General features: G+C 59.4%; 5 protein-coding genes across 5 annotated transcripts; all 5 read left to right on the plus strand.

The window, feature by feature from the left end:
• The first annotated feature begins 2,838 nt into the window (after positions 1 to 2,838).
• Positions 2,839 to 3,393, plus strand: LOC122906234 (keratin-associated protein 9-2-like). The gene has a single exon (XM_044247960.1). The coding sequence runs from the start codon at positions 2,839 to 2,841 to the stop codon at positions 3,391 to 3,393; it is 555 nt and encodes a 184-aa protein (XP_044103895.1).
• A 3,464-nt stretch (positions 3,394 to 6,857) lies between these two features.
• Positions 6,858 to 7,412, plus strand: LOC122906235 (keratin-associated protein 9-2-like). Its single transcript, XM_044247961.1, has one exon. The coding sequence runs from the start codon at positions 6,858 to 6,860 to the stop codon at positions 7,410 to 7,412; it is 555 nt and encodes a 184-aa protein (XP_044103896.1).
• A 2,007-nt stretch (positions 7,413 to 9,419) lies between these two features.
• On the plus strand, positions 9,420 to 15,462 carry LOC122907328 (keratin-associated protein 9-7-like). Its single transcript, XM_044250230.1, has 5 exons — positions 9,420 to 9,615; positions 10,923 to 10,981; positions 11,064 to 11,293; positions 14,970 to 14,999; positions 15,126 to 15,462. The coding sequence occupies exons 1-5, from the start codon at positions 9,420 to 9,422 to the stop codon at positions 15,460 to 15,462; spliced, it is 852 nt and encodes a 283-aa protein (XP_044106165.1).
• A 3,479-nt stretch (positions 15,463 to 18,941) lies between these two features.
• LOC122906236 (keratin-associated protein 9-2-like) lies at positions 18,942 to 19,496 on the plus strand. Its single transcript, XM_044247963.1, has one exon. The coding sequence runs from the start codon at positions 18,942 to 18,944 to the stop codon at positions 19,494 to 19,496; it is 555 nt and encodes a 184-aa protein (XP_044103898.1).
• Positions 19,497 to 22,973: 3,477 nt separating this feature from the next.
• On the plus strand, positions 22,974 to 23,528 carry LOC122907613 (keratin-associated protein 9-2-like). Its single transcript, XM_044250425.1, has one exon. The coding sequence runs from the start codon at positions 22,974 to 22,976 to the stop codon at positions 23,526 to 23,528; it is 555 nt and encodes a 184-aa protein (XP_044106360.1).
• The last annotated feature ends 2,149 nt before the right edge of the window (positions 23,529 to 25,677 follow it).

A 25,677-nucleotide genomic window follows, 5' to 3' on the forward strand; every position in this document is an offset into this window, starting at 1 on the left:
CGGTTTCTGTACAGGTCACAGCCCACATACATTAATTACCCGTTTGGAGACTCCTAGCCTGCGCCCACAAATTCCTATCTCCATTTGAGGATGAGGGAATCTAGGGACGTTCTGTCCCAGAGCTGAGCGGATAGGGAAGCCCTCAGGCGCCAGGCTGGGTCTCCTGACCCTTGCTCAAGGGCGCTCACATACCCACGAGCAGGCGAGTTAGGCGACAGCCTGGGCCAGAGCACCAGCAAGATGCTGGTCCGAGTGTCTTCGAGGCCCGCGGAAGTCCTCTTGTCCTGTAGATGCGGGTGATATCTGGGACAAAGTGGTAGAGAGCCGAGTGCCACCACGCAGGGACCCCCAGCCCAGTGTCAGGGCAGCTGCCTTGCCCTATAGAGCTCCTGGGAACACGGGGAACCTTTCGCGGAGGTCGGCACCAGCCTGCCCAACGTGCACTGCTCCCGCTCAGAGACAGGGGAGCCTGCGGAGGCCTCGCACCCGTCGGCCGCGTCTGCCCACGCACATCTTCCGGGGTCACGGACGGCCCATTCTGCTTGGGCCTCCTGGTCCTCAGGACCTCGGCGGGGGGCGGGGGGCGGGGGGCGGGGGGCGGGGAGGGGGCAGGGGTGTGCAGAGGACTCGGGCAGTTTTGTGCCAAACACGTCATGCTCCGCAACTGGCAGGCGATAGGGCGTCAGGATCTACAGGGCACCGAGAAAAGGAAGGACGGGGGACGTCACGGACCGAGAGCCCCTGCGCTGGGCGTGTGTGTTGCCTTGGAGTAATCCGTGACCTCGGAAGCGCGGAACGGAAGCAAACAACCTCCGGCATCTGGGGAAGGAACTGGGAAGCGCTGGAGGGAAACCAACGGGCCTCCTCTGGGGATGGGTGGGGGTGAGACCCATGTGAGGAGGAAGAAAGAGGAAAGAGCCTGGGCCTTCACCGGAGTCCCGACAGATCCAAGGCAGGCGCCTCTGGTCCCGCACTGATGCACGGTGCTGCCTCGGCGCTCAGCGATGTGAGGCTGGATCCAGGCTCTGACGGGAAGGGCAGATGAAGGCCCTGGGTCACTTCCCGGGTGCAGTGGAGGGACCTCTGAGGGGCTAGGACCGCTTCTGTCCCGGGCACCCACCAGCCCTGGAGACCAGCTATGCGGGAGGCTCTCAACAGACTGCCAACACCACACTTGCCTCTTGCTGGTTCTTAGGAGTTGGGGGATTGTGAGCTGTGCTGAGAAACGAGAAACGGACAGGAACTGGGTTGCTTCCTACTTGCTAAGTACCGGCCAGATGCTTCATGTACATTTTCTTGAATTCCTGAAGTAATTTTCAACTTAGGGCTCTAGGTTCCCGCTGCAGGGATCAGGAAATCAAGACCGAGATGGCTCAAAGTCACGTCAGCGGACGGTGCCTCCCAGAAGCGACACTGCAGAACAGCGACCAGGCGCGTAGCTTCGCTGGGGAGGGCAGACGCCAGTGGCTGGAGGGCGGGAAAGTGACGCAGGCAAGAAGCACTGTCAGTCCAGGGTCCCAGCTTGCACGGGAAGCTTATACCCGAGAGCGAGATCAGAAAGGACGTAATACACTCATTGGGATTCCCCTAATTCAGCAACAAGGGAGATGGCATGTCTACAAACCGGCTCTCCAGAAGCACTGGTTGAGCATTTCTCTCAGTGTGGCATGCGCTGGCACTGTGCCATCCTGCTGCACCATGAAAACTGCCAAGAGGCCCAGAGATGCGGATCTGCTGGGTAGAAGTTGTCCCGAACACAGGAAGATCCGAGACACACGGCTGGCATATTGAAGGCGCCATCCACAGTCTACGGTCTTCTGCTCTCAGACCCAGTATTTCCTTCTTCACGAGGGTGGACAGGCACACATTTGTTTAAGAGGAAGACACAGGAGGAAGAAGAAGGAAGAGAGGAGGAGGAGGAGGGAGGCAGGGAGAGAGGGAGGTAGACGGACGGAGGCAAGAAGGGAGGAAGAGAAAACGAGAACTGTATACCCAGTGACGCTGGGTAACAGGCTTGGCTGGTTCACAAGGAGAGGACGAGAGTCTCCAACTCATCCTGTTATCCCCCGAACTGCCCCACTTGTGTCACGGACGGTCCCACGTCCTGGAAAAGCCCTCCGCTTTTCTGCGAGACGCGGGACCGCTGTCTCTCAGGACGTTCGGTGACTGCTGCTTGCTTCGTCTGGGTGTACTGCGGCTGTTTCTATCGCCCTGCTTGATTCTGCCTTCACAGACGGAAGAGGTGAACTCGCAAACCCTGCAGCCCAGAGTCTTGGATCGAACTGGGATATGCAGCTGTGGGGTGGGGGCTCCAAGAGACAGATGCCTGCGGGAGTCTGGGATCAGGCTTGGTGGGGAAACCGACTTGGGCTCCGGCATGACTTCGGCTCATCGCTAGGCATGTTGCCACTTCCTCACGAGGCATGTTGCCAGTCTACATGTAACCCAGGGACCAGCGCTGGGGAAGGACCTCCAAACCGACTCGCCAACCTCTTCACAGGCCAGTGGGACTTGTAACACACGATGAAATTCGTAGAGCACGAACGCAGATGCTGATGTGACCACCTTGTTTTCATCTGAAATGTTTCCACGAGTTATTCCCAATTAAGAAACACGTTAAGCACTTATTTGCTAAAGATTCATAACATTAGGGGGAAAAAACACTTCCTCTTCTTCCATTCCCGCATCATCAGGAAAACGATGTCAACAACGGCAAGGAAGTCATGCCCATTGGTCCAAATTTGGGGACCCGGTGCATAAAATCCCCACAAGAGGACGAGACAAATGAATCTGAGAAACTCTCCTCGGAACAGAAGCTCCCCCTCCACCTGTGACACCATGACCGAATCGTGCTGCTCCCCTTGCTGCCAGCCTACGTGCTGCAGGACCACCTGCTGCAGGACCACCTGCTGCCAGCCCAGCTGCTGCGGGTGCGGCGGTGGCTGTGGACAAGGCGGCTGCGGGTCCAGCTGCTGTGGGTCCTGCTGCTGCCAGCCTTGCTGCTGCTGCCAGCCTTGCTGCTGCCGCCCAACTTGCTGCCAGACCACCTGCTGCAGGACCACCTGCTGCCGGCCCAGCTGCTGCGGCTGTGGACAAGGCGGCTGCGGGTCCAGCTGCTGTGGGTCCTGCTGCTGCCAGCCTTGCTGCTGCCGCCCAACTTGCTGCCACACCACCTGCTGCAGGACCACCTGCTGCCGGCCCAGCTGCTGTGTGTCCAGCTGCTGTCAGCCCAGCTGCTGTGGGTCCAGCGGCTGCGGACAAACTTGCTGTGGCTCCAGCTGCTGTCAGCCAGCCTGCTGTACCCCTGTGTACTGCAGGAGGACCTGCTACCACCCCACCTGTTGCTGCTTGCCTGGATGCCTCGCCCAGGGCTGTGGATCCAGCTGCTGCTAGCCTGCTTGCCAGCCAAACCGCCGCCATAACGCCTGCTGGAGGACCACCACATACCCACGGCGGCCGCGGCCACCCCTGCTGCGTGTCCGGCTGCTGCCACACTTCCTCCTGACAACTGCCTCACCAGCAACCCACAACGGCACACAGCACCGATCGGCCAGCGGGGAAACGGACACTGCCAAACGTTGCCCAAACCCAGCGTGCAGCCGCCAACGCTTCTGCTACTCACCTGCCTGTTCCAAGCCTTGGGAATCGGCTGGAGGCAGTGTGGACCACTTCTCCTGATTCTCTCCTTCCTCAGGTCTTGGGAGTCCCCTGCCAGCGTCATGCATCCGGACATGGAGTCAAGATCTCTGCCTTGACTCCACAGTCACGATCGTCATCCTGCCTGACGACCTTGGAGAAATAAAGCCCCTCACACCTGGTGGAAATGCATTCTTTTGCAACTATTGGTGTCTGCGCAAGAAGGGTCTCCTTCTCGGTGCATTCATGGTCCTTGGATGCTGATTTCTTCCTGTCGGGACCCTTCTGCGTGTCTCCCTAGACACAGGGCCTCTCACACGAGTGTCTTAATAAACCCAGTACCGATCCGCATACCATAACGCTGTCCGTGTCCCCGTACGGCATGCGCGACCTTAACGGTTTCTGTACAGGTCACAGCCCACATACATTAATTACCCGTTTGGAGACTCCTAGCCTGCGCCCACAAATTCCTATCTCCATTTGAGGATGAGGGAATCTAGGGACGTTCTGTCCCAGAGCTGAGCGGATAGGGAAGCCCTCAGGCGCCAGGCTGGGTCTCCTGACCCTTGCTCAAGGGCGCTCACATACCCACGAGCAGGCGAGTTAGGCGACAGCCTGGGCCAGAGCACCAGCAAGATGCTGGTCCGAGTGTCTTCGAGGCCCGCGGAAGTCCTCTTGTCCTGTAGATGCGGGTGATATCTGGGACAAAGTGGTAGAGAGCCGAGTGCCACCACGCAGGGACCCCCAGCCCAGTGTCAGGGCAGCTGCCTTGCCCTATAGAGCTCCTGGGAACACGGGGAACCTTTCGCGGAGGTCGGCACCAGCCTGCCCAACGTGCACTGCTCCCGCTCAGAGACAGGGGAGCCTGCGGAGGCCTCGCGCCCGTCGGCCGCGTCTGCCCACGCACATCTTCCGGGGTCACGGACGGCCCATTCTGCTTGGGCCTCCTGGTCCTCAGGACCTCGGCGGGGGGCGGGGGGGCGGGGAGGGGGCAGGGGTGTGCAGAGGACTCGGGCAGTTTTGTGCCAAACACGTCATGCTCCGCAACTGGCAGGCGATAGGGCGTCAGGATCTACAGGGCACCGAGAAAAGGAAGGACGGGGGACGTCACGGACCGAGAGCCCCTGCGCTGGGCGTGTGTGTTGCCTTGGAGTAATCCGTGACCTCGGAAGCGCGGAACGGAAGCAAACAACCTCCGGCATCTGGGGAAGGAACTGGGAAGCGCTGGAGGGAAACCAACGGGCCTCCTCTGGGGATGGGTGGGGGTGAGACCCATGTGAGGAGGAAGAAAGAGGAAAGAGCCTGGGCCTTCACCGGAGTCCCGACAGATCCAAGGCAGGCGCCTCTGGTCCCGCACTGATGCACGGTGCTGCCTCGGCGCTCAGCGATGTGAGGCTGGATCCAGGCTCTGACGGGAAGGGCAGATGAAGGCCCTGGGTCACTTCCCGGGTGCAGTGGAGGGACCTCTGAGGGGCTAGGACCGCTTCTGTCCCGGGCACCCACCAGCCCTGGAGACCAGCTATGCGGGAGGCTCTCAACAGACTGCCAACACCACACTTGCCTCTTGCTGGTTCTTAGGAGTTGGGGGATTGTGAGCTGTGCTGAGAAACGAGAAACGGACAGGAACTGGGTTGCTTCCTACTTGCTAAGTACCGGCCAGATGCTTCATGTACATTTTCTTGAATTCCTGAAGTAATTTTCAACTTAGGGCTCTAGGTTCCCGCTGCAGGGATCAGGAAATCAAGACCGAGATGGCTCAAAGTCACGTCAGCGGACGGTGCCTCCCAGAAGCGACACTGCAGAACAGCGACCAGGCGCGTAGCTTCGCTGGGGAGGGCAGACGCCAGTGGCTGGAGGGCGGGAAAGTGACGCAGGCAAGAAGCACTGTCAGTCCAGGGTCCCAGCTTGCACGGGAAGCTTATACCCGAGAGCGAGATCAGAAAGGACGTAATACACTCATTGGGATTCCCCTAATTCAGCAACAAGGGAGATGGCATGTCTACAAACCGGCTCTCCAGAAGCACTGGTTGAGCATTTCTCTCAGTGTGGCATGCGCTGGCACTGTGCCATCCTGCTGCACCATGAAAACTGCCAAGAGGCCCAGAGATGCGGATCTGCTGGGTAGAAGTTGTCCCGAACACAGGAAGATCCGAGACACACGGCTGGCATATTGAAGGCGCCATCCACAGTCTACGGTCTTCTGCTCTCAGACCCAGTATTTCCTTCTTCACGAGGGTGGACAGGCACACATTTGTTTAAGAGGAAGACACAGGAGGAAGAAGAAGGAAGAGAGGAGGAGGAGGAGGGAGGCAGGGAGAGAGGGAGGTAGACGGACGGAGGCAAGAAGGGAGGAAGAGAAAACGAGAACTGTATACCCAGTGACGCTGGGTAACAGGCTTGGCTGGTTCACAAGGAGAGGACGAGAGTCTCCAACTCATCCTGTTATCCCCCGAACTGCCCCACTTGTGTCACGGACGGTCCCACGTCCTGGAAAAGCCCTCCGCTTTTCTGCGAGACGCGGGACCGCTGTCTCTCAGGACGTTCGGTGACTGCTGCTTGCTTCGTCTGGGTGTACTGCGGCTGTTTCTATCGCCCTGCTTGATTCTGCCTTCACAGACGGAAGAGGTGAACTCGCAAACCCTGCAGCCCAGAGTCTTGGATCGAACTGGGATATGCAGCTGTGGGGTGGGGGCTCCAAGAGACAGATGCCTGCGGGAGTCTGGGATCAGGCTTGGTGGGGAAACCGACTTGGGCTCCGGCATGACTTCGGCTCATCGCTAGGCATGTTGCCACTTCCTCACGAGGCATGTTGCCAGTCTACATGTAACCCAGGGACCAGCGCTGGGGAAGGACCTCCAAACCGACTCGCCAACCTCTTCACAGGCCAGTGGGACTTGTAACACACGATGAAATTCGTAGAGCACGAACGCAGATGCTGATGTGACCACCTTGTTTTCATCTGAAATGTTTCCACGAGTTATTCCCAATTAAGAAACACGTTAAGCACTTATTTGCTAAAGATTCATAACATTAGGGGGAAAAAACACTTCCTCTTCTTCCATTCCCGCATCATCAGGAAAACGATGTCAACAACGGCAAGGAAGTCATGCCCATTGGTCCAAATTTGGGGACCCGGTGCATAAAATCCCCACAAGAGGACGAGACAAATGAATCTGAGAAACTCTCCTCGGAACAGAAGCTCCCCCTCCACCTGTGACACCATGACCGAATCGTGCTGCTCCCCTTGCTGCCAGCCTACGTGCTGCAGGACCACCTGCTGCAGGACCACCTGCTGCCAGCCCAGCTGCTGCGGGTGCGGCGGTGGCTGTGGACAAGGCGGCTGCGGGTCCAGCTGCTGTGGGTCCTGCTGCTGCCAGCCTTGCTGCTGCTGCCAGCCTTGCTGCTGCCGCCCAACTTGCTGCCAGACCACCTGCTGCAGGACCACCTGCTGCCGGCCCAGCTGCTGCGGCTGTGGACAAGGCGGCTGCGGGTCCAGCTGCTGTGGGTCCTGCTGCTGCCAGCCTTGCTGCTGCCGCCCAACTTGCTGCCACACCACCTGCTGCAGGACCACCTGCTGCCGGCCCAGCTGCTGTGTGTCCAGCTGCTGTCAGCCCAGCTGCTGTGGGTCCAGCGGCTGCGGACAAACTTGCTGTGGCTCCAGCTGCTGTCAGCCAGCCTGCTGTACCCCTGTGTACTGCAGGAGGACCTGCTACCACCCCACCTGTTGCTGCTTGCCTGGATGCCTCGCCCAGGGCTGTGGATCCAGCTGCTGCTAGCCTGCTTGCCAGCCAAACCGCCGCCATAACGCCTGCTGGAGGACCACCACATACCCACGGCGGCCGCGGCCACCCCTGCTGCGTGTCCGGCTGCTGCCACACTTCCTCCTGACAACTGCCTCACCAGCAACCCACAACGGCACACAGCACCGATCGGCCAGCGGGGAAACGGACACTGCCAAACGTTGCCCAAACCCAGCGTGCAGCCGCCAACGCTTCTGCTACTCACCTGCCTGTTCCAAGCCTTGGGAATCGGCTGGAGGCAGTGTGGACCACTTCTCCTGATTCTCTCCTTCCTCAGGTCTTGGGAGTCCCCTGCCAGCGTCATGCATCCGGACATGGAGTCAAGATCTCTGCCTTGACTCCACAGTCACGATCGTCATCCTGCCTGACGACCTTGGAGAAATAAAGCCCCTCACACCTGGTGGAAATGCATTCTTTTGCAACTATTGGTGTCTGCGCAAGAAGGGTCTCCTTCTCGGTGCATTCATGGTCCTTGGATGCTGATTTCTTCCTGTCGGGACCCTTCTGCGTGTCTCCCTAGACACAGGGCCTCTCACACGAGTGTCTTAATAAACCCAGTACCGATCCGCATACCATAACGCTGTCCGTGTCCCCGTACGGCATGCGCGACCTTAACGGTTTCTGTACAGGTCACAGCCCACATACATTAATTACCCGTTTGGAGACTCCTAGCCTGCGCCCACAAATTCCTATCTCCATTTGAGGATGAGGGAATCTAGGGACGTTCTGTCCCAGAGCTGAGCGGATAGGGAAGCCCTCAGGCGCCAGGCTGGGTCTCCTGACCCTTGCTCAAGGGCGCTCACATACCCACGAGCAGGCGAGTTAGGCGACAGCCTGGGCCAGAGCACCAGCAAGATGCTGGTCCGAGTGTCTTCGAGGCCCGCGGAAGTCCTCTTGTCCTGTAGATGCGGGTGATATCTGGGACAAAGTGGTAGAGAGCCGAGTGCCACCACGCAGGGACCCCCAGCCCAGTGTCAGGGCAGCTGCCTTGCCCTATAGAGCTCCTGGGAACACGGGGAACCTTTCGCGGAGGTCGGCACCAGCCTGCCCAACGTGCACTGCTCCCGCTCAGAGACAGGGGAGCCTGCGGAGGCCTCGCGCCCGTCGGCCGCGTCTGCCCACGCACATCTTCCGGGGTCACGGACGGCCCATTCTGCTTGGGCCTCCTGGTCCTCAGGACCTCGGCGGGGGGCGGGGGGCGTGGGGCGGGGGGCGGGGAGGGGGCAGGGGTGTGCAGAGGACTCGGGCAGTTTTGTGCCAAACACGTCATGCTCCGCAACTGGCAGGCGATAGGGCGTCAGGATCTACAGGGCACCGAGAAAAGGAAGGACGGGGGACGTCACGGACCGAGAGCCCCTGCGCTGGGCGTGTGTGTTGCCTTGGAGTAATCCGTGACCTCGGAAGCGCGGAACGGAAGCAAACAACCTCCGGCATCTGGGGAAGGAACTGGGAAGCGCTGGAGGGAAACCAACGGGCCTCCTCTGGGGATGGGTGGGGGTGAGACCCATGTGAGGAGGAAGAAAGAGGAAAGAGCCTGGGCCTTCACCGGAGTCCCGACAGATCCAAGGCAGGCGCCTCTGGTCCCGCACTGATGCACGGTGCTGCCTCGGCGCTCAGCGATGTGAGGCTGGATCCAGGCTCTGACGGGAAGGGCAGATGAAGGCCCTGGGTCACTTCCCGGGTGCAGTGGAGGGACCTCTGAGGGGCTAGGACCGCTTCTGTCCCGGGCACCCACCAGCCCTGGAGACCAGCTATGCGGGAGGCTCTCAACAGACTGCCAACACCACACTTGCCTCTTGCTGGTTCTTAGGAGTTGGGGGATTGTGAGCTGTGCTGAGAAACGAGAAACGGACAGGAACTGGGTTGCTTCCTACTTGCTAAGTACCGGCCAGATGCTTCATGTACATTTTCTTGAATTCCTGAAGTAATTTTCAACTTAGGGCTCTAGGTTCCCGCTGCAGGGATCAGGAAATCAAGACCGAGATGGCTCAAAGTCACGTCAGCGGACGGTGCCTCCCAGAAGCGACACTGCAGAACAGCGACCAGGCGCGTAGCTTCGCTGGGGAGGGCAGACGCCAGTGGCTGGAGGGCGGGAAAGTGACACAGGCAAGAAGCACTGTCAGTCCAGGGTCCCAGCTTGCACGGGAAGCTTATACCCGAGAGCGAGATCAGAAAGGACGTAATACACTCATTGGGATTCCCCTAATTCAGCAACAAGGGAGATGGCATGTCTACAAACCGGCTCTCCAGAAGCACTGGTTGAGCATTTCTCTCAGTGTGGCATGCGCTGGCACTGTGCCATCCTGCTGCACCATGAAAACTGCCAAGAGGCCCAGAGATGCGGATCTGCTGGGTAGAAGTTGTCCCGAACACAGGAAGATCCGAGACACACGGCTGGCATATTGAAGGCGCCATCCACAGTCTACGGTCTTCTGCTCTCAGACCCAGTATTTCCTTCTTCACGAGGGTGGACAGGCACACATTTGTTTAAGAGGAAGACACAGGAGGAAGAAGAAGGAAGAGAGGAGGAGGAGGAGGGAGGCAGGGAGAGAGGGAGGTAGACGGACGGAGGCAAGAAGGGAGGAAGAGAAAACGAGAACTGTATACCCAGTGACGCTGGGTAACAGGCTTGGCTGGTTCACAAGGAGAGGACGAGAGTCTCCAACTCATCCTGTTATCCCCCGAACTGCCCCACTTGTGTCACGGACGGTCCCACGTCCTGGAAAAGCCCTCCGCTTTTCTGCGAGACGCGGGACCGCTGTCTCTCAGGACGTTCGGTGACTGCTGCTTGCTTCGTCTGGGTGTACTGCGGCTGTTTCTATCGCCCTGCTTGATTCTGCCTTCACAGACGGAAGAGGTGAACTCGCAAACCCTGCAGCCCAGAGTCTTGGATCGAACTGGGATATGCAGCTGTGGGGTGGGGGCTCCAAGAGACAGATGCCTGCGGGAGTCTGGGATCAGGCTTGGTGGGGAAACCGACTTGGGCTCCGGCATGACTTCGGCTCATCGCTAGGCATGTTGCCACTTCCTCACGAGGCATGTTGCCAGTCTACATGTAACCCAGGGACCAGCGCTGGGGAAGGACCTCCAAACCGACTCGCCAACCTCTTCACAGGCCAGTGGGACTTGTAACACACGATGAAATTCGTAGAGCACGAACGCAGATGCTGATGTGACCACCTTGTTTTCATCTGAAATGTTTCCACGAGTTATTCCCAATTAAGAAACACGTTAAGCACTTATTTGCTAAAGATTCATAACATTAGGGGGAAAAAACACTTCCTCTTCTTCCATTCCCGCATCATCAGGAAAACGATGTCAACAACGGCAAGGAAGTCATGCCCATTGGTCCAAATTTGGGGACCCGGTGCATAAAATCCCCACAAGAGGACGAGACAAATGAATCTGAGAAACTCTCCTCGGAACAGAAGCTCCCCCTCCACCTGTGACACCATGACCGAATCGTGCTGCTCCCCTTGCTGCCAGCCTACGTGCTGCAGGACCACCTGCTGCAGGACCACCTGCTGCCAGCCCAGCTGCTGCGGGTGCGGCGGTGGCTGTGGACAAGGCGGCTGCGGGTCCAGCTGCTGTGGGTCCTGCTGCTGCCAGCCTTGCTGCTGCTGCCAGCCTTGCTGCTGCCGCCCAACTTGCTGCCAGACCACCTGCTGCAGGACCACCTGCTGCCGGCCCAGCTGCTGCGGCTGTGGACAAGGCGGCTGCGGGTCCAGCTGCTGTGGGTCCTGCTGCTGCCAGCCTTGCTGCTGCCGCCCAACTTGCTGCCACACCACCTGCTGCAGGACCACCTGCTGCCGGCCCAGCTGCTGTGTGTCCAGCTGCTGTCAGCCCAGCTGCTGTGGGTCCAGCGGCTGCGGACAAACTTGCTGTGGCTCCAGCTGCTGTCAGCCAGCCTGCTGTACCCCTGTGTACTGCAGGAGGACCTGCTACCACCCCACCTGTTGCTGCTTGCCTGGATGCCTCGCCCAGGGCTGTGGATCCAGCTGCTGCTAGCCTGCTTGCCAGCCAAACCGCCGCCATAACGCCTGCTGGAGGACCACCACATACCCACGGCGGCCGCGGCCACCCCTGCTGCGTGTCCGGCTGCTGCCACACTTCCTCCTGACAACTGCCTCACCAGCAACCCACAACGGCACACAGCACCGATCGGCCAGCGGGGAAACAGACACTGCCAAACGTTGCCCAAACCCAGCGTGCAGCCGCCAACGCTTCTGCTACTCACCTGCCTGTTCCAAGCCTTGGGAATCGGCTGGAGGCAGTGTGGACCACTTCTCCTGATTCTCTCCTTCCTCAGGTCTTGGGAGTCCCCTGCCAGCGTCATGCATCCGGACATGGAGTCAAGATCTCTGCCTTGACTCCACAGTCACGATCGTCATCCTGCCTGACGACCTTGGAGAAATAAAGCCCCTCACACCTGGTGGAAATGCATTCTTTTGCAACTATTGGTGTCTGCGCAAGAAGGGTCTCCTTCTCGGTGCATTCATGGTCCTTGGATGCTGATTTCTTCCTGTCGGGACCCTTCTGCGTGTCTCCCTAGACACAGGGCCTCTCACACGAGTGTCTTAATAAACCCAGTACCGATCCGCATACCATAACGCTGTCCGTGTCCCCGTACGGCATGCGCGACCTTAACGGTTTCTGTACAGGTCACAGCCCACATACATTAATTACCCGTTTGGAGACTCCTAGCCTGCGCCCACAAATTCCTATCTCCATTTGAGGATGAGGGAATCTAGGGACGTTCTGTCCCAGAGCTGAGCGGATAGGGAAGCCCTCAGGCGCCAGGCTGGGTCTCCTGACCCTTGCTCAAGGGCGCTCACATACCCACGAGCAGGCGAGTTAGGCGACAGCCTGGGCCAGAGCACCAGCAAGATGCTGGTCCGAGTGTCTTCGAGGCCCGCGGAAGTCCTCTTGTCCTGTAGATGCGGGTGATATCTGGGACAAAGTGGTAGAGAGCCGAGTGCCACCACGCAGGGACCCCCAGCCCAGTGTCAGGGCAGCTGCCTTGCCCTATAGAGCTCCTGGGAACACGGGGAACCTTTCGCGGAGGTCGGCACCAGCCTGCCCAACGTGCACTGCTCCCGCTCAGAGACAGGGGAGCCTGCGGAGGCCTCGCGCCCGTCGGCCGCGTCTGCCCACGCACATCTTCCGGGGTCACGGACGGCCCATTCTGCTTGGGCCTCCTGGTCCTCAGGACCTCGGCGGGGGGCGGGGGGCGGGGAGGGGGCAGGGGTGTGCAGAGGACTCGGGCAGTTTTGTGCCAAACACGTCATGCTCCGCAACTGGCAGGCGATAGGGCGTCAGGATCTACAGGGCACCGAGAAAAGGAAGGACGGGGGACGTCACGGACCGAGAGCCCCTGCGCTGGGCGTGTGTGTTGCCTTGGAGTAATCCGTGACCTCGGAAGCGCGGAACGGAAGCAAACAACCTCCGGCATCTGGGGAAGGAACTGGGAAGCGCTGGAGGGAAACCAACGGGCCTCCTCTGGGGATGGGTGGGGGTGAGACCCATGTGAGGAGGAAGAAAGAGGAAAGAGCCTGGGCCTTCACCGGAGTCCCGACAGATCCAAGGCAGGCGCCTCTGGTCCCGCACTGATGCACGGTGCTGCCTCGGCGCTCAGCGATGTGAGGCTGGATCCAGGCTCTGACGGGAAGGGCAGATGAAGGCCCTGGGTCACTTCCCGGGTGCAGTGGAGGGACCTCTGAGGGGCTAGGACCGCTTCTGTCCCGGGCACCCACCAGCCCTGGAGACCAGCTATGCGGGAGGCTCTCAACAGACTGCCAACACCACACTTGCCTCTTGCTGGTTCTTAGGAGTTGGGGGATTGTGAGCTGTGCTGAGAAACGAGAAACGGACAGGAACTGGGTTGCTTCCTACTTGCTAAGTACCGGCCAGATGCTTCATGTACATTTTCTTGAATTCCTGAAGTAATTTTCAACTTAGGGCTCTAGGTTCCCGCTGCAGGGATCAGGAAATCAAGACCGAGATGGCTCAAAGTCACGTCAGCGGACGGTGCCTCCCAGAAGCGACACTGCAGAACAGCGACCAGGCGCGTAGCTTCGCTGGGGAGGGCAGACGCCAGTGGCTGGAGGGCGGGAAAGTGACGCAGGCAAGAAGCACTGTCAGTCCAGGGTCCCAGCTTGCACGGGAAGCTTATACCCGAGAGCGAGATCAGAAAGGACGTAATACACTCATTGGGATTCCCCTAATTCAGCAACAAGGGAGATGGCATGTCTACAAACCGGCTCTCCAGAAGCACTGGTTGAGCATTTCTCTCAGTGTGGCATGCGCTGGCACTGTGCCATCCTGCTGCACCATGAAAACTGCCAAGAGGCCCAGAGATGCGGATCTGCTGGGTAGAAGTTGTCCCGAACACAGGAAGATCCGAGACACACGGCTGGCATATTGAAGGCGCCATCCACAGTCTACGGTCTTCTGCTCTCAGACCCAGTATTTCCTTCTTCACGAGGGTGGACAGGCACACATTTGTTTAAGAGGAAGACACAGGAGGAAGAAGAAGGAAGAGAGGAGGAGGAGGAGGGAGGCAGGGAGAGAGGGAGGTAGACGGACGGAGGCAAGAAGGGAGGAAGAGAAAACGAGAACTGTATACCCAGTGACGCTGGGTAACAGGCTTGGCTGGTTCACAAGGAGAGGACGAGAGTCTCCAACTCATCCTGTTATCCCCCGAACTGCCCCACTTGTGTCACGGACGGTCCCACGTCCTGGAAAAGCCCTCCGCTTTTCTGCGAGACGCGGGACCGCTGTCTCTCAGGACGTTCGGTGACTGCTGCTTGCTTCGTCTGGGTGTACTGCGGCTGTTTCTATCGCCCTGCTTGATTCTGCCTTCACAGACGGAAGAGGTGAACTCGCAAACCCTGCAGCCCAGAGTCTTGGATCGAACTGGGATATGCAGCTGTGGGGTGGGGGCTCCAAGAGACAGATGCCTGCGGGAGTCTGGGATCAGGCTTGGTGGGGAAACCGACTTGGGCTCCGGCATGACTTCGGCTCATCGCTAGGCATGTTGCCACTTCCTCACGAGGCATGTTGCCAGTCTACATGTAACCCAGGGACCAGCGCTGGGGAAGGACCTCCAAACCGACTCGCCAACCTCTTCACAGGCCAGTGGGACTTGTAACACACGATGAAATTCGTAGAGCACGAACGCAGATGCTGATGTGACCACCTTGTTTTCATCTGAAATGTTTCCACGAGTTATTCCCAATTAAGAAACACGTTAAGCACTTATTTGCTAAAGATTCATAACATTAGGGGGAAAAAACACTTCCTCTTCTTCCATTCCCGCATCATCAGGAAAACGATGTCAACAACGGCAAGGAAGTCATGCCCATTGGTCCAAATTTGGGGACCCGGTGCATAAAATCCCCACAAGAGGACGAGACAAATGAATCTGAGAAACTCTCCTCGGAACAGAAGCTCCCCCTCCACCTGTGACACCATGACCGAATCGTGCTGCTCCCCTTGCTGCCAGCCTACGTGCTGCAGGACCACCTGCTGCAGGACCACCTGCTGCCAGCCCAGCTGCTGCGGGTGCGGCGGTGGCTGTGGACAAGGCGGCTGCGGGTCCAGCTGCTGTGGGTCCTGCTGCTGCCAGCCTTGCTGCTGCTGCCAGCCTTGCTGCTGCCGCCCAACTTGCTGCCAGACCACCTGCTGCAGGACCACCTGCTGCCGGCCCAGCTGCTGCGGCTGTGGACAAGGCGGCTGCGGGTCCAGCTGCTGTGGGTCCTGCTGCTGCCAGCCTTGCTGCTGCCGCCCAACTTGCTGCCACACCACCTGCTGCAGGACCACCTGCTGCCGGCCCAGCTGCTGTGTGTCCAGCTGCTGTCAGCCCAGCTGCTGTGGGTCCAGCGGCTGCGGACAAACTTGCTGTGGCTCCAGCTGCTGTCAGCCAGCCTGCTGTACCCCTGTGTACTGCAGGAGGACCTGCTACCACCCCACCTGTTGCTGCTTGCCTGGATGCCTCGCCCAGGGCTGTGGATCCAGCTGCTGCTAGCCTGCTTGCCAGCCAAACCGCCGCCATAACGCCTGCTGGAGGACCACCACATACCCACGGCGGCCGCGGCCACCCCTGCTGCGTGTCCGGCTGCTGCCACACTTCCTCCTGACAACTGCCTCACCAGCAACCCACAACGGCACACAGCACCGATCGGCCAGCGGGGAAACGGACACTGCCAAACGTTGCCCAAACCCAGCGTGCAGCCGCCAACGCTTCTGCTACTCACCTGCCTGTTCCAAGCCTTGGGAATCGGCTGGAGGCAGTGTGGACCACTTCTCCTGATTCTCTCCTTCCTCAGGTCTTGGGAGTCCCCTGCCAGCGTCATGCATCCGGACATGGAGTCAAGATCTCTGCCTTGACTCCACAGTCACGATCGTCATCCTGCCTGACGACCTTGGAGAAATAAAGCCCCTCACACCTGGTGGAAATGCATTCTTTTGCAACTATTGGTGTCTGCGCAAGAAGGGTCTCCTTCTCGGTGCATTCATGGTCCTTGGATGCTGATTTCTTCCTGTCGGGACCCTTCTGCGTGTCTCCCTAGACACAGGGCCTCTCACACGAGTGTCTTAATAAACCCAGTACCGATCCGCATACCATAACGCTGTCCGTGTCCCCGTACGGCATGCGCGACCTTAACGGTTTCTGTACAGGTCACAGCCCACATACAATAATTACCCGTTTGGAGACTCCTAGCCTGCGCCCACAAATTCCTATCTCCATTTGAGGATGAGGGAATCTAGGGACGTTCTGTCCCAGAGCTGAGCGGATAGGGAAGCCCTCAGGCGCCAGGCTGGGTCTCCTGGCCCTTGCTCAAGGGCGCTCACATACCCACGAGCAGGCGAGTTAGGCGACAGCCTGGGCCAGAGCACCAGCAAGATGCTGGTCCGAGTGTCTTCGAGGCCCGCGGAAGTCCTCTTGTCCTGTAGATGCGGGTGATATCTGGGACAAAGTGGTAGAGAGCCGAGTGCCACCACGCAGGGACCCCCAGCCCAGTGTCAGGGCAGCTGCCTTGCCCTATAGAGCTCCTGGGAACACGGGGAACCTTTCGCGGAGGTCGGCACCAGCCTGCCCAACGTGCACTGCTCCCGCTCAGAGACAGGGGAGCCTGCGGAGGCCTCGCGCCCGTCGGCCGCGTCTGCCCACGCACATCTTCCGGGGTCACGGACGGCCCATTCTGCTTGGGCCTCCTGGTCCTCAGGACCTCGGCGGGGGGGGGGGGGGGGGGGGGGGGGGGGGCGGGGAGGGGGCAGGGGTGTGCAGAGGACTCGGGCAGTTTTGTGCCAAACACGTCATGCTCCGCAACTGGCAGGCGATAGGGCGTCAGGATCTACAGGGCACCGAGAAAAGGAAGGACGGGGGACGTCACGGACCGAGAGCCCCTGCGCTGGGCGTGTGTGTTGCCTTGGAGTAATCCGTGACCTCGGAAGCGCGGAACGGAAGCAAACAACCTCCGGCATCTGGGGAAGGAACTGGGAAGCGCTGGAGGGAAACCAACGGGCCTCCTCTGGGGATGGGTGGGGGTGAGACCCATGTGAGGAGGAAGAAAGAGGAAAGAGCCTGGGCCTTCACCGGAGTCCCGACAGATCCAAGGCAGGCGCCTCTGGTCCCGCACTGATGCACGGTGCTGCCTCGGCGCTCAGCGATGTGAGGCTGGATCCAGGCTCTGACGGGAAGGGCAGATGAAGGCCCTGGGTCACTTCCCGGGTGCAGTGGAGGGACCTCTGAGGGGCTAGGACCGCTTCTGTCCCGGGCACCCACCAGCCCTGGAGACCAGCTATGCGGGAGGCTCTCAACAGACTGCCAACACCACACTTGCCTCTTGCTGGTTCTTAGGAGTTGGGGGATTGTGAGCTGTGCTGAGAAACGAGAAACGGACAGGAACTGGGTTGCTTCCTACTTGCTAAGTACCGGCCAGATGCTTCATGTACATTTTCTTGAATTCCTGAAGTAATTTTCAACTTAGGGCTCTAGGTTCCCGCTGCAGGGATCAGGAAATCAAGACCGAGATGGCTCAAAGTCACGTCAGCGGACGGTGCCTCCCAGAAGCGACACTGCAGAACAGCGACCAGGCGCGTAGCTTCGCTGGGGAGGGCAGACGCCAGTGGCTGGAGGGCGGGAAAGTGACGCAGGCAAGAAGCACTGTCAGTCCAGGGTCCCAGCTTGCACGGGAAGCTTATACCCGAGAGCGAGATCAGAAAGGACGTAATACACTCATTGGGATTCCCCTAATTCAGCAACAAGGGAGATGGCATGTCTACAAACCGGCTCTCCAGAAGCACTGGTTGAGCATTTCTCTCAGTGTGGCATGCGCTGGCACTGTGCCATCCTGCTGCACCATGAAAACTGCCAAGAGGCCCAGAGATGCGGATCTGCTGGGTAGAAGTTGTCCCGAACACAGGAAGATCCGAGACACACGGCTGGCATATTGAAGGCGCCATCCACAGTCTACGGTCTTCTGCTCTCAGACCCAGTATTTCCTTCTTCACGAGGGTGGACAGGCACACATTTGTTTAAGAGGAAGACACAGGAGGAAGAAGAAGGAAGAGAGGAGGAGGAGGAGGGAGGCAGGGAGAGAGGGAGGTAGACGGACGGAGGCAAGAAGGGAGGAAGAGAAAACGAGAACTGTATACCCAGTGACGCTGGGTAACAGGCTTGGCTGGTTCACAAGGAGAGGACGAGAGTCTCCAACTCATCCTGTTATCCCCCGAACTGCCCCACTTGTGTCACGGACGGTCCCACGTCCTGGAAAAGCCCTCCGCTTTTCTGCGAGACGCGGGACCGCTGTCTCTCAGGACGTTCGGTGACTGCTGCTTGCTTCGTCTGGGTGTACTGCGGCTGTTTCTATCGCCCTGCTTGATTCTGCCTTCACAGACGGAAGAGGTGAACTCGCAAACCCTGCAGCCCAGAGTCTTGGATCGAACTGGGATATGCAGCTGTGGGGTGGGGGCTCCAAGAGACAGATGCCTGCGGGAGTCTGGGATCAGGCTTGGTGGGGAAACCGACTTGGGCTCCGGCATGACTTCGGCTCATCGCTAGGCATGTTGCCACTTCCTCACGAGGCATGTTGCCAGTCTACATGTAACCCAGGGACCAGCGCTGGGGAAGGACCTCCAAACCGACTCGCCAACCTCTTCACAGGCCAGTGGGACTTGTAACACACGATGAAATTCGTAGAGCACGAACGCAGATGCTGATGTGACCACCTTGTTTTCATCTGAAATGTTTCCACGAGTTATTCCCAATTAAGAAACACGTTAAGCACTTATTTGCTAAAGATTCATAACATTAGGGGGAAAAAACACTTCCTCTTCTTCCATTCCCGCATCATCAGGAAAACGATGTCAACAACGGCAAGGAAGTCATGCCCATTGGTCCAAATTTGGGGACCCGGTGCATAAAATCCCCACAAGAGGACGAGACAAATGAATCTGAGAAACTCTCCTCGGAACAGAAGCTCCCCCTCCACCTGTGACACCATGACCGAATCGTGCTGCTCCCCTTGCTGCCAGCCTACGTGCTGCAGGACCACCTGCTGCAGGACCACCTGCTGCCAGCCCAGCTGCTGCGGGTGCGGCGGTGGCTGTGGACAAGGCGGCTGCGGGTCCAGCTGCTGTGGGTCCTGCTGCTGCCAGCCTTGCTGCTGCTGCCAGCCTTGCTGCTGCCGCCCAACTTGCTGCCAGACCACCTGCTGCAGGACCACCTGCTGCCGGCCCAGCTGCTGCGGCTGTGGACAAGGCGGCTGCGGGTCCAGCTGCTGTGGGTCCTGCTGCTGCCAGCCTTGCTGCTGCCGCCCAACTTGCTGCCACACCACCTGCTGCAGGACCACCTGCTGCCGGCCCAGCTGCTGTGTGTCCAGCTGCTGTCAGCCCAGCTGCTGTGGGTCCAGCGGCTGCGGACAAACTTGCTGTGGCTCCAGCTGCTGTCAGCCAGCCTGCTGTACCCCTGTGTACTGCAGGAGGACCTGCTACCACCCCACCTGTTGCTGCTTGCCTGGATGCCTCGCCCAGGGCTGTGGATCCAGCTGCTGCTAGCCTGCTTGCCAGCCAAACCGCCGCCATAACGCCTGCTGGAGGACCACCACATACCCACGGCGGCCGCGGCCACCCCTGCTGCGTGTCCGGCTGCTGCCACACTTCCTCCTGACAACTGCCTCACCAGCAACCCACAACGGCACACAGCACCGATCGGCCAGCGGGGAAACGGACACTGCCAAACGTTGCCCAAACCCAGCGTGCAGCCGCCAACGCTTCTGCTACTCACCTGCCTGTTCCAAGCCTTGGGAATCGGCTGGAGGCAGTGTGGACCACTTCTCCTGATTCTCTCCTTCCTCAGGTCTTGGGAGTCCCCTGCCAGCGTCATGCATCCGGACATGGAGTCAAGATCTCTGCCTTGACTCCACAGTCACGATCGTCATCCTGCCTGACGACCTTGGAGAAATAAAGCCCCTCACACCTGGTGGAAATGCATTCTTTTGCAACTATTGGTGTCTGCGCAAGAAGGGTCTCCTTCTCGGTGCATTCATGGTCCTTGGATGCTGATTTCTTCCTGTCGGGACCCTTCTGCGTGTCTCCCTAGACACAGGGCCTCTCACACGAGTGTCTTAATAAACCCAGTACCGATCCGCATACCATAACGCTGTCCGTGTCCCCGTACGGCATGCGCGACCTTAACGGTTTCTGTACAGGTCACAGCCCACATACATTAATTACCCGTTTGGAGACTCCTAGCCTGCGCCCACAAATTCCTATCTCCATTTGAGGATGAGGGAATCTAGGGACGTTCTGTCCCAGAGCTGAGCGGATAGGGAAGCCCTCAGGCGCCAGGCTGGGTCTCCTGACCCTTGCTCAAGGGCGCTCACATACCCACGAGCAGGCGAGTTAGGCGACAGCCTGGGCCAGAGCACCAGCAAGATGCTGGTCCGAGTGTCTTCGAGGCCCGCGGAAGTCCTCTTGTCCTGTAGATGCGGGTGATATCTGGGACAAAGTGGTAGAGAGCCGAGTGCCACCACGCAGGGACCCCCAGCCCAGTGTCAGGGCAGCTGCCTTGCCCTATAGAGCTCCTGGGAACACGGGGAACCTTTCGCGGAGGTCGGCACCAGCCTGCCCAACGTGCACTGCTCCCGCTCAGAGACAGGGGAGCCTGCGGAGGCCTCGCGCCCGTCGGCCGCGTCTGCCCACGCACATCTTCCGGGGTCACGGACGGCCCATTCTGCTTGGGCCTCCTGGTCCTCAGGACCTCGGCGGGGGGCGGGGGGCGGGGGGCGGGGGGCGGGGAGGGGGCAGGGGTGTGCAGAGGACTCGGGCAGTTTTGTGCCAAACACGTCATGCTCCGCAACTGGCAGGCGATAGGGCGTCAGGATCTACAGGGCACCGAGAAAAGGAAGGACGGGGGACGTCACGGACCGAGAGCCCCTGCGCTGGGCGTGTGTGTTGCCTTGGAGTAATCCGTGACCTCGGAAGCGCGGAACGGAAGCAAACAACCTCCGGCATCTGGGGAAGGAACTGGGAAGCGCTGGAGGGAAACCAACGGGCCTCCTCTGGGGATGGGTGGGGGTGAGACCCATGTGAGGAGGAAGAAAGAGGAAAGAGCCTGGGCCTTCACCGGAGTCCCGACAGATCCAAGGCAGGCGCCTCTGGTCCCGCACTGATGCACGGTGCTGCCTCGGCGCTCAGCGATGTGAGGCTGGATCCAGGCTCTGACGGGAAGGGCAGATGAAGGCCCTGGGTCACTTCCCGGGTGCAGTGGAGGGACCTCTGAGGGGCTAGGACCGCTTCTGTCCCGGGCACCCACCAGCCCTGGAGACCAGCTATGCGGGAGGCTCTCAACAGACTGCCAACACCACACTTGCCTCTTGCTGGTTCTTAGGAGTTGGGGGATTGTGAGCTGTGCTGAGAAACGAGAAACGGACAGGAACTGGGTTGCTTCCTACTTGCTAAGTACCGGCCAGATGCTTCATGTACATTTTCTTGAATTCCTGAAGTAATTTTCAACTTAGGGCTCTAGGTTCCCGCTGCAGGGATCAGGAAATCAAGACCGAGATGGCTCAAAGTCACGTCAGCGGACGGTGCCTCCCAGAAGCGACACTGCAGAACAGCGACCAGGCGCGTAGCTTCGCTGGGGAGGGCAGACGCCAGTGGCTGGAGGGCGGGAAAGTGACGCAGGCAAGAAGCACTGTCAGTCCAGGGTCCCAGCTTGCACGGGAAGCTTATACCCGAGAGCGAGATCAGAAAGGACGTAATACACTCATTGGGATTCCCCTAATTCAGCAACAAGGGAGATGGCATGTCTACAAACCGGCTCTCCAGAAGCACTGGTTGAGCATTTCTCTCAGTGTGGCATGCGCTGGCACTGTGCCATCCTGCTGCACCATGAAAACTGCCAAGAGGCCCAGAGATGCGGATCTGCTGGGTAGAAGTTGTCCCGAACACAGGAAGATCCGAGACACACGGCTGGCATATTGAAGGCGCCATCCACAGTCTACGGTCTTCTGCTCTCAGACCCAGTATTTCCTTCTTCACGAGGGTGGACAGGCACACATTTGTTTAAGAGGAAGACACAGGAGGAAGAAGAAGGAAGAGAGGAGGAGGAGGAGGGAGGCAGGGAGAGAGGGAGGTAGACGGACGGAGGCAAGAAGGGAGGAAGAGAAAACGAGAACTGTATACCCAGTGACGCTGGGTAACAGGCTTGGCTGGTTCACAAGGAGAGGACGAGAGTCTCCAACTCATCCTGTTATCCCCCGAACTGCCCCACTTGTGTCACGGACGGTCCCACGTCCTGGAAAAGCCCTCCGCTTTTCTGCGAGACGCGGGACCGCTGTCTCTCAGGACGTTCGGTGACTGCTGCTTGCTTCGTCTGGGTGTACTGCGGCTGTTTCTATCGCCCTGCTTGATTCTGCCTTCACAGACGGAAGAGGTGAACTCGCAAACCCTGCAGCCCAGAGTCTTGGATCGAACTGGGATATGCAGCTGTGGGGTGGGGGCTCCAAGAGACAGATGCCTGCGGGAGTCTGGGATCAGGCTTGGTGGGGAAACCGACTTGGGCTCCGGCATGACTTCGGCTCATCGCTAGGCATGTTGCCACTTCCTCACGAGGCATGTTGCCAGTCTACATGTAACCCAGGGACCAGCGCTGGGGAAGGACCTCCAAACCGACTCGCCAACCTCTTCACAGGCCAGTGGGACTTGTAACACACGATGAAATTCGTAGAGCACGAACGCAGATGCTGATGTGACCACCTTGTTTTCATCTGAAATGTTTCCACGAGTTATTCCCAATTAAGAAACACGTTAAGCACTTATTTGCTAAAGATTCATAACATTAGGGGGAAAAAACACTTCCTCTTCTTCCATTCCCGCATCATCAGGAAAACGATGTCAACAACGGCAAGGAAGTCATGCCCATTGGTCCAAATTTGGGGACCCGGTGCATAAAATCCCCACAAGAGGACGAGACAAATGAATCTGAGAAACTCTCCTCGGAACAGAAGCTCCCCCTCCACCTGTGACACCATGACCGAATCGTGCTGCTCCCCTTGCTGCCAGCCTACGTGCTGCAGGACCACCTGCTGCAGGACCACCTGCTGCCAGCCCAGCTGCTGCGGGTGCGGCGGTGGCTGTGGACAAGGCGGCTGCGGGTCCAGCTGCTGTGGGTCCTGCTGCTGCCAGCCTTGCTGCTGCTGCCAGCCTTGCTGCTGCCGCCCAACTTGCTGCCAGACCACCTGCTGCAGGACCACCTGCTGCCGGCCCAGCTGCTGCGGCTGTGGACAAGGCGGCTGCGGGTCCAGCTGCTGTGGGTCCTGCTGCTGCCAGCCTTGCTGCTGCCGCCCAACTTGCTGCCACACCACCTGCTGCAGGACCACCTGCTGCCGGCCCAGCTGCTGTGTGTCCAGCTGCTGTCAGCCCAGCTGCTGTGGGTCCAGCGGCTGCGGACAAACTTGCTGTGGCTCCAGCTGCTGTCAGCCAGCCTGCTGTACCCCTGTGTACTGCAGGAGGACCTGCTACCACCCCACCTGTTGCTGCTTGCCTGGATGCCTCGCCCAGGGCTGTGGATCCAGCTGCTGCTAGCCTGCTTGCCAGCCAAACCGCCGCCATAACGCCTGCTGGAGGACCACCACATACCCACGGCGGCCGCGGCCACCCCTGCTGCGTGTCCGGCTGCTGCCACACTTCCTCCTGACAACTGCCTCACCAGCAACCCACAACGGCACACAGCACCGATCGGCCAGCGGGGAAACAGACACTGCCAAACGTTGCCCAAACCCAGCGTGCAGCCGCCAACGCTTCTGCTACTCACCTGCCTGTTCCAAGCCTTGGGAATCGGCTGGAGGCAGTGTGGACCACTTCTCCTGATTCTCTCCTTCCTCAGGTCTTGGGAGTCCCCTGCCAGCGTCATGCATCCGGACATGGAGTCAAGATCTCTGCCTTGACTCCACAGTCACGATCGTCATCCTGCCTGACGACCTTGGAGAAATAAAGCCCCTCACACCTGGTGGAAATGCATTCTTTTGCAACTATTGGTGTCTGCGCAAGAAGGGTCTCCTTCTCGGTGCATTCATGGTCCTTGGATGCTGATTTCTTCCTGTCGGGACCCTTCTGCGTGTCTCCCTAGACACAGGGCCTCTCACACGAGTGTCTTAATAAACCCAGTACCGATCCGCATACCATAACGCTGTCCGTGTCCCCGTACGGCATGCGCGACCTTAACGGTTTCTGTACAGGTCACAGCCCACATACAATAATTACCCGTTTGGAGACTCCTAGCCTGCGCCCACAAATTCCTATCTCCATTTGAGGATGAGGGAATCTAGGGACGTTCTGTCCCAGAGCTGAGCGGATAGGGAAGCCCTCAGGCGCCAGGCTGGGTCTCCTGGCCCTTGCTCAAGGGCGCTCACATACCCACGAGCAGGCGAGTTAGGCGACAGCCTGGGCCAGAGCACCAGCAAGATGCTGGTCCGAGTGTCTTCGAGGCCCGCGGAAGTCCTCTTGTCCTGTAGATGCGGGTGATATCTGGGACAAAGTGGTAGAGAGCCGAGTGCCACCACGCAGGGACCCCCAGCCCAGTGTCAGGGCAGCTGCCTTGCCCTATAGAGCTCCTGGGAACACGGGGAACCTTTCGCGGAGGTCGGCACCAGCCTGCCCAACGTGCACTGCTCCCGCTCAGAGACAGGGGAGCCTGCGGAGGCCTCGCGCCCGTCGGCCGCGTCTGCCCACGCACATCTTCCGGGGTCACGGACGGCCCATTCTGCTTGGGCCTCCTGGTCCTCAGGACCTCGGCGGGGGGCGGGGGGCGTGGGGCGGGGGGCGGGGAGGGGGCAGGGGTGTGCAGAGGACTCGGGCAGTTTTGTGCCAAACACGTCATGCTCCGCAACTGGCAGGCGATAGGGCGTCAGGATCTACAGGGCACCGAGAAAAGGAAGGACGGGGGACGTCACGGACCGAGAGCCCCTGCGCTGGGCGTGTGTGTTGCCTTGGAGTAATCCGTGACCTCGGAAGCGCGGAACGGAAGCAAACAACCTCCGGCATCTGGGGAAGGAACTGGGAAGCGCTGGAGGGAAACCAACGGGCCTCCTCTGGGGATGGGTGGGGGTGAGACCCATGTGAGGAGGAAGAAAGAGGAAAGAGCCTGGGCCTTCACCGGAGTCCCGACAGATCCAAGGCAGGCGCCTCTGGTCCCGCACTGATGCACGGTGCTGCCTCGGCGCTCAGCGATGTGAGGCTGGATCCAGGCTCTGACGGGAAGGGCAGATGAAGGCCCTGGGTCACTTCCCGGGTGCAGTGGAGGGACCTCTGAGGGGCTAGGACCGCTTCTGTCCCGGGCACCCACCAGCCCTGGAGACCAGCTATGCGGGAGGCTCTCAACAGACTGCCAACACCACACTTGCCTCTTGCTGGTTCTTAGGAGTTGGGGGATTGTGAGCTGTGCTGAGAAACGAGAAACGGACAGGAACTGGGTTGCTTCCTACTTGCTAAGTACCGGCCAGATGCTTCATGTACATTTTCTTGAATTCCTGAAGTAATTTTCAACTTAGGGCTCTAGGTTCCCGCTGCAGGGATCAGGAAATCAAGACCGAGATGGCTCAAAGTCACGTCAGCGGACGGTGCCTCCCAGAAGCGACACTGCAGAACAGCGACCAGGCGCGTAGCTTCGCTGGGGAGGGCAGACGCCAGTGGCTGGAGGGCGGGAAAGTGACGCAGGCAAGAAGCACTGTCAGTC

The sequence above is a fragment of the Neovison vison genome, chromosome 5 (assembly GCF_020171115.1).
Source record: "Neovison vison isolate M4711 chromosome 5, ASM_NN_V1, whole genome shotgun sequence".
Classification (NCBI taxonomy): domain Eukaryota; kingdom Metazoa; phylum Chordata; class Mammalia; order Carnivora; family Mustelidae; genus Neogale; species Neogale vison.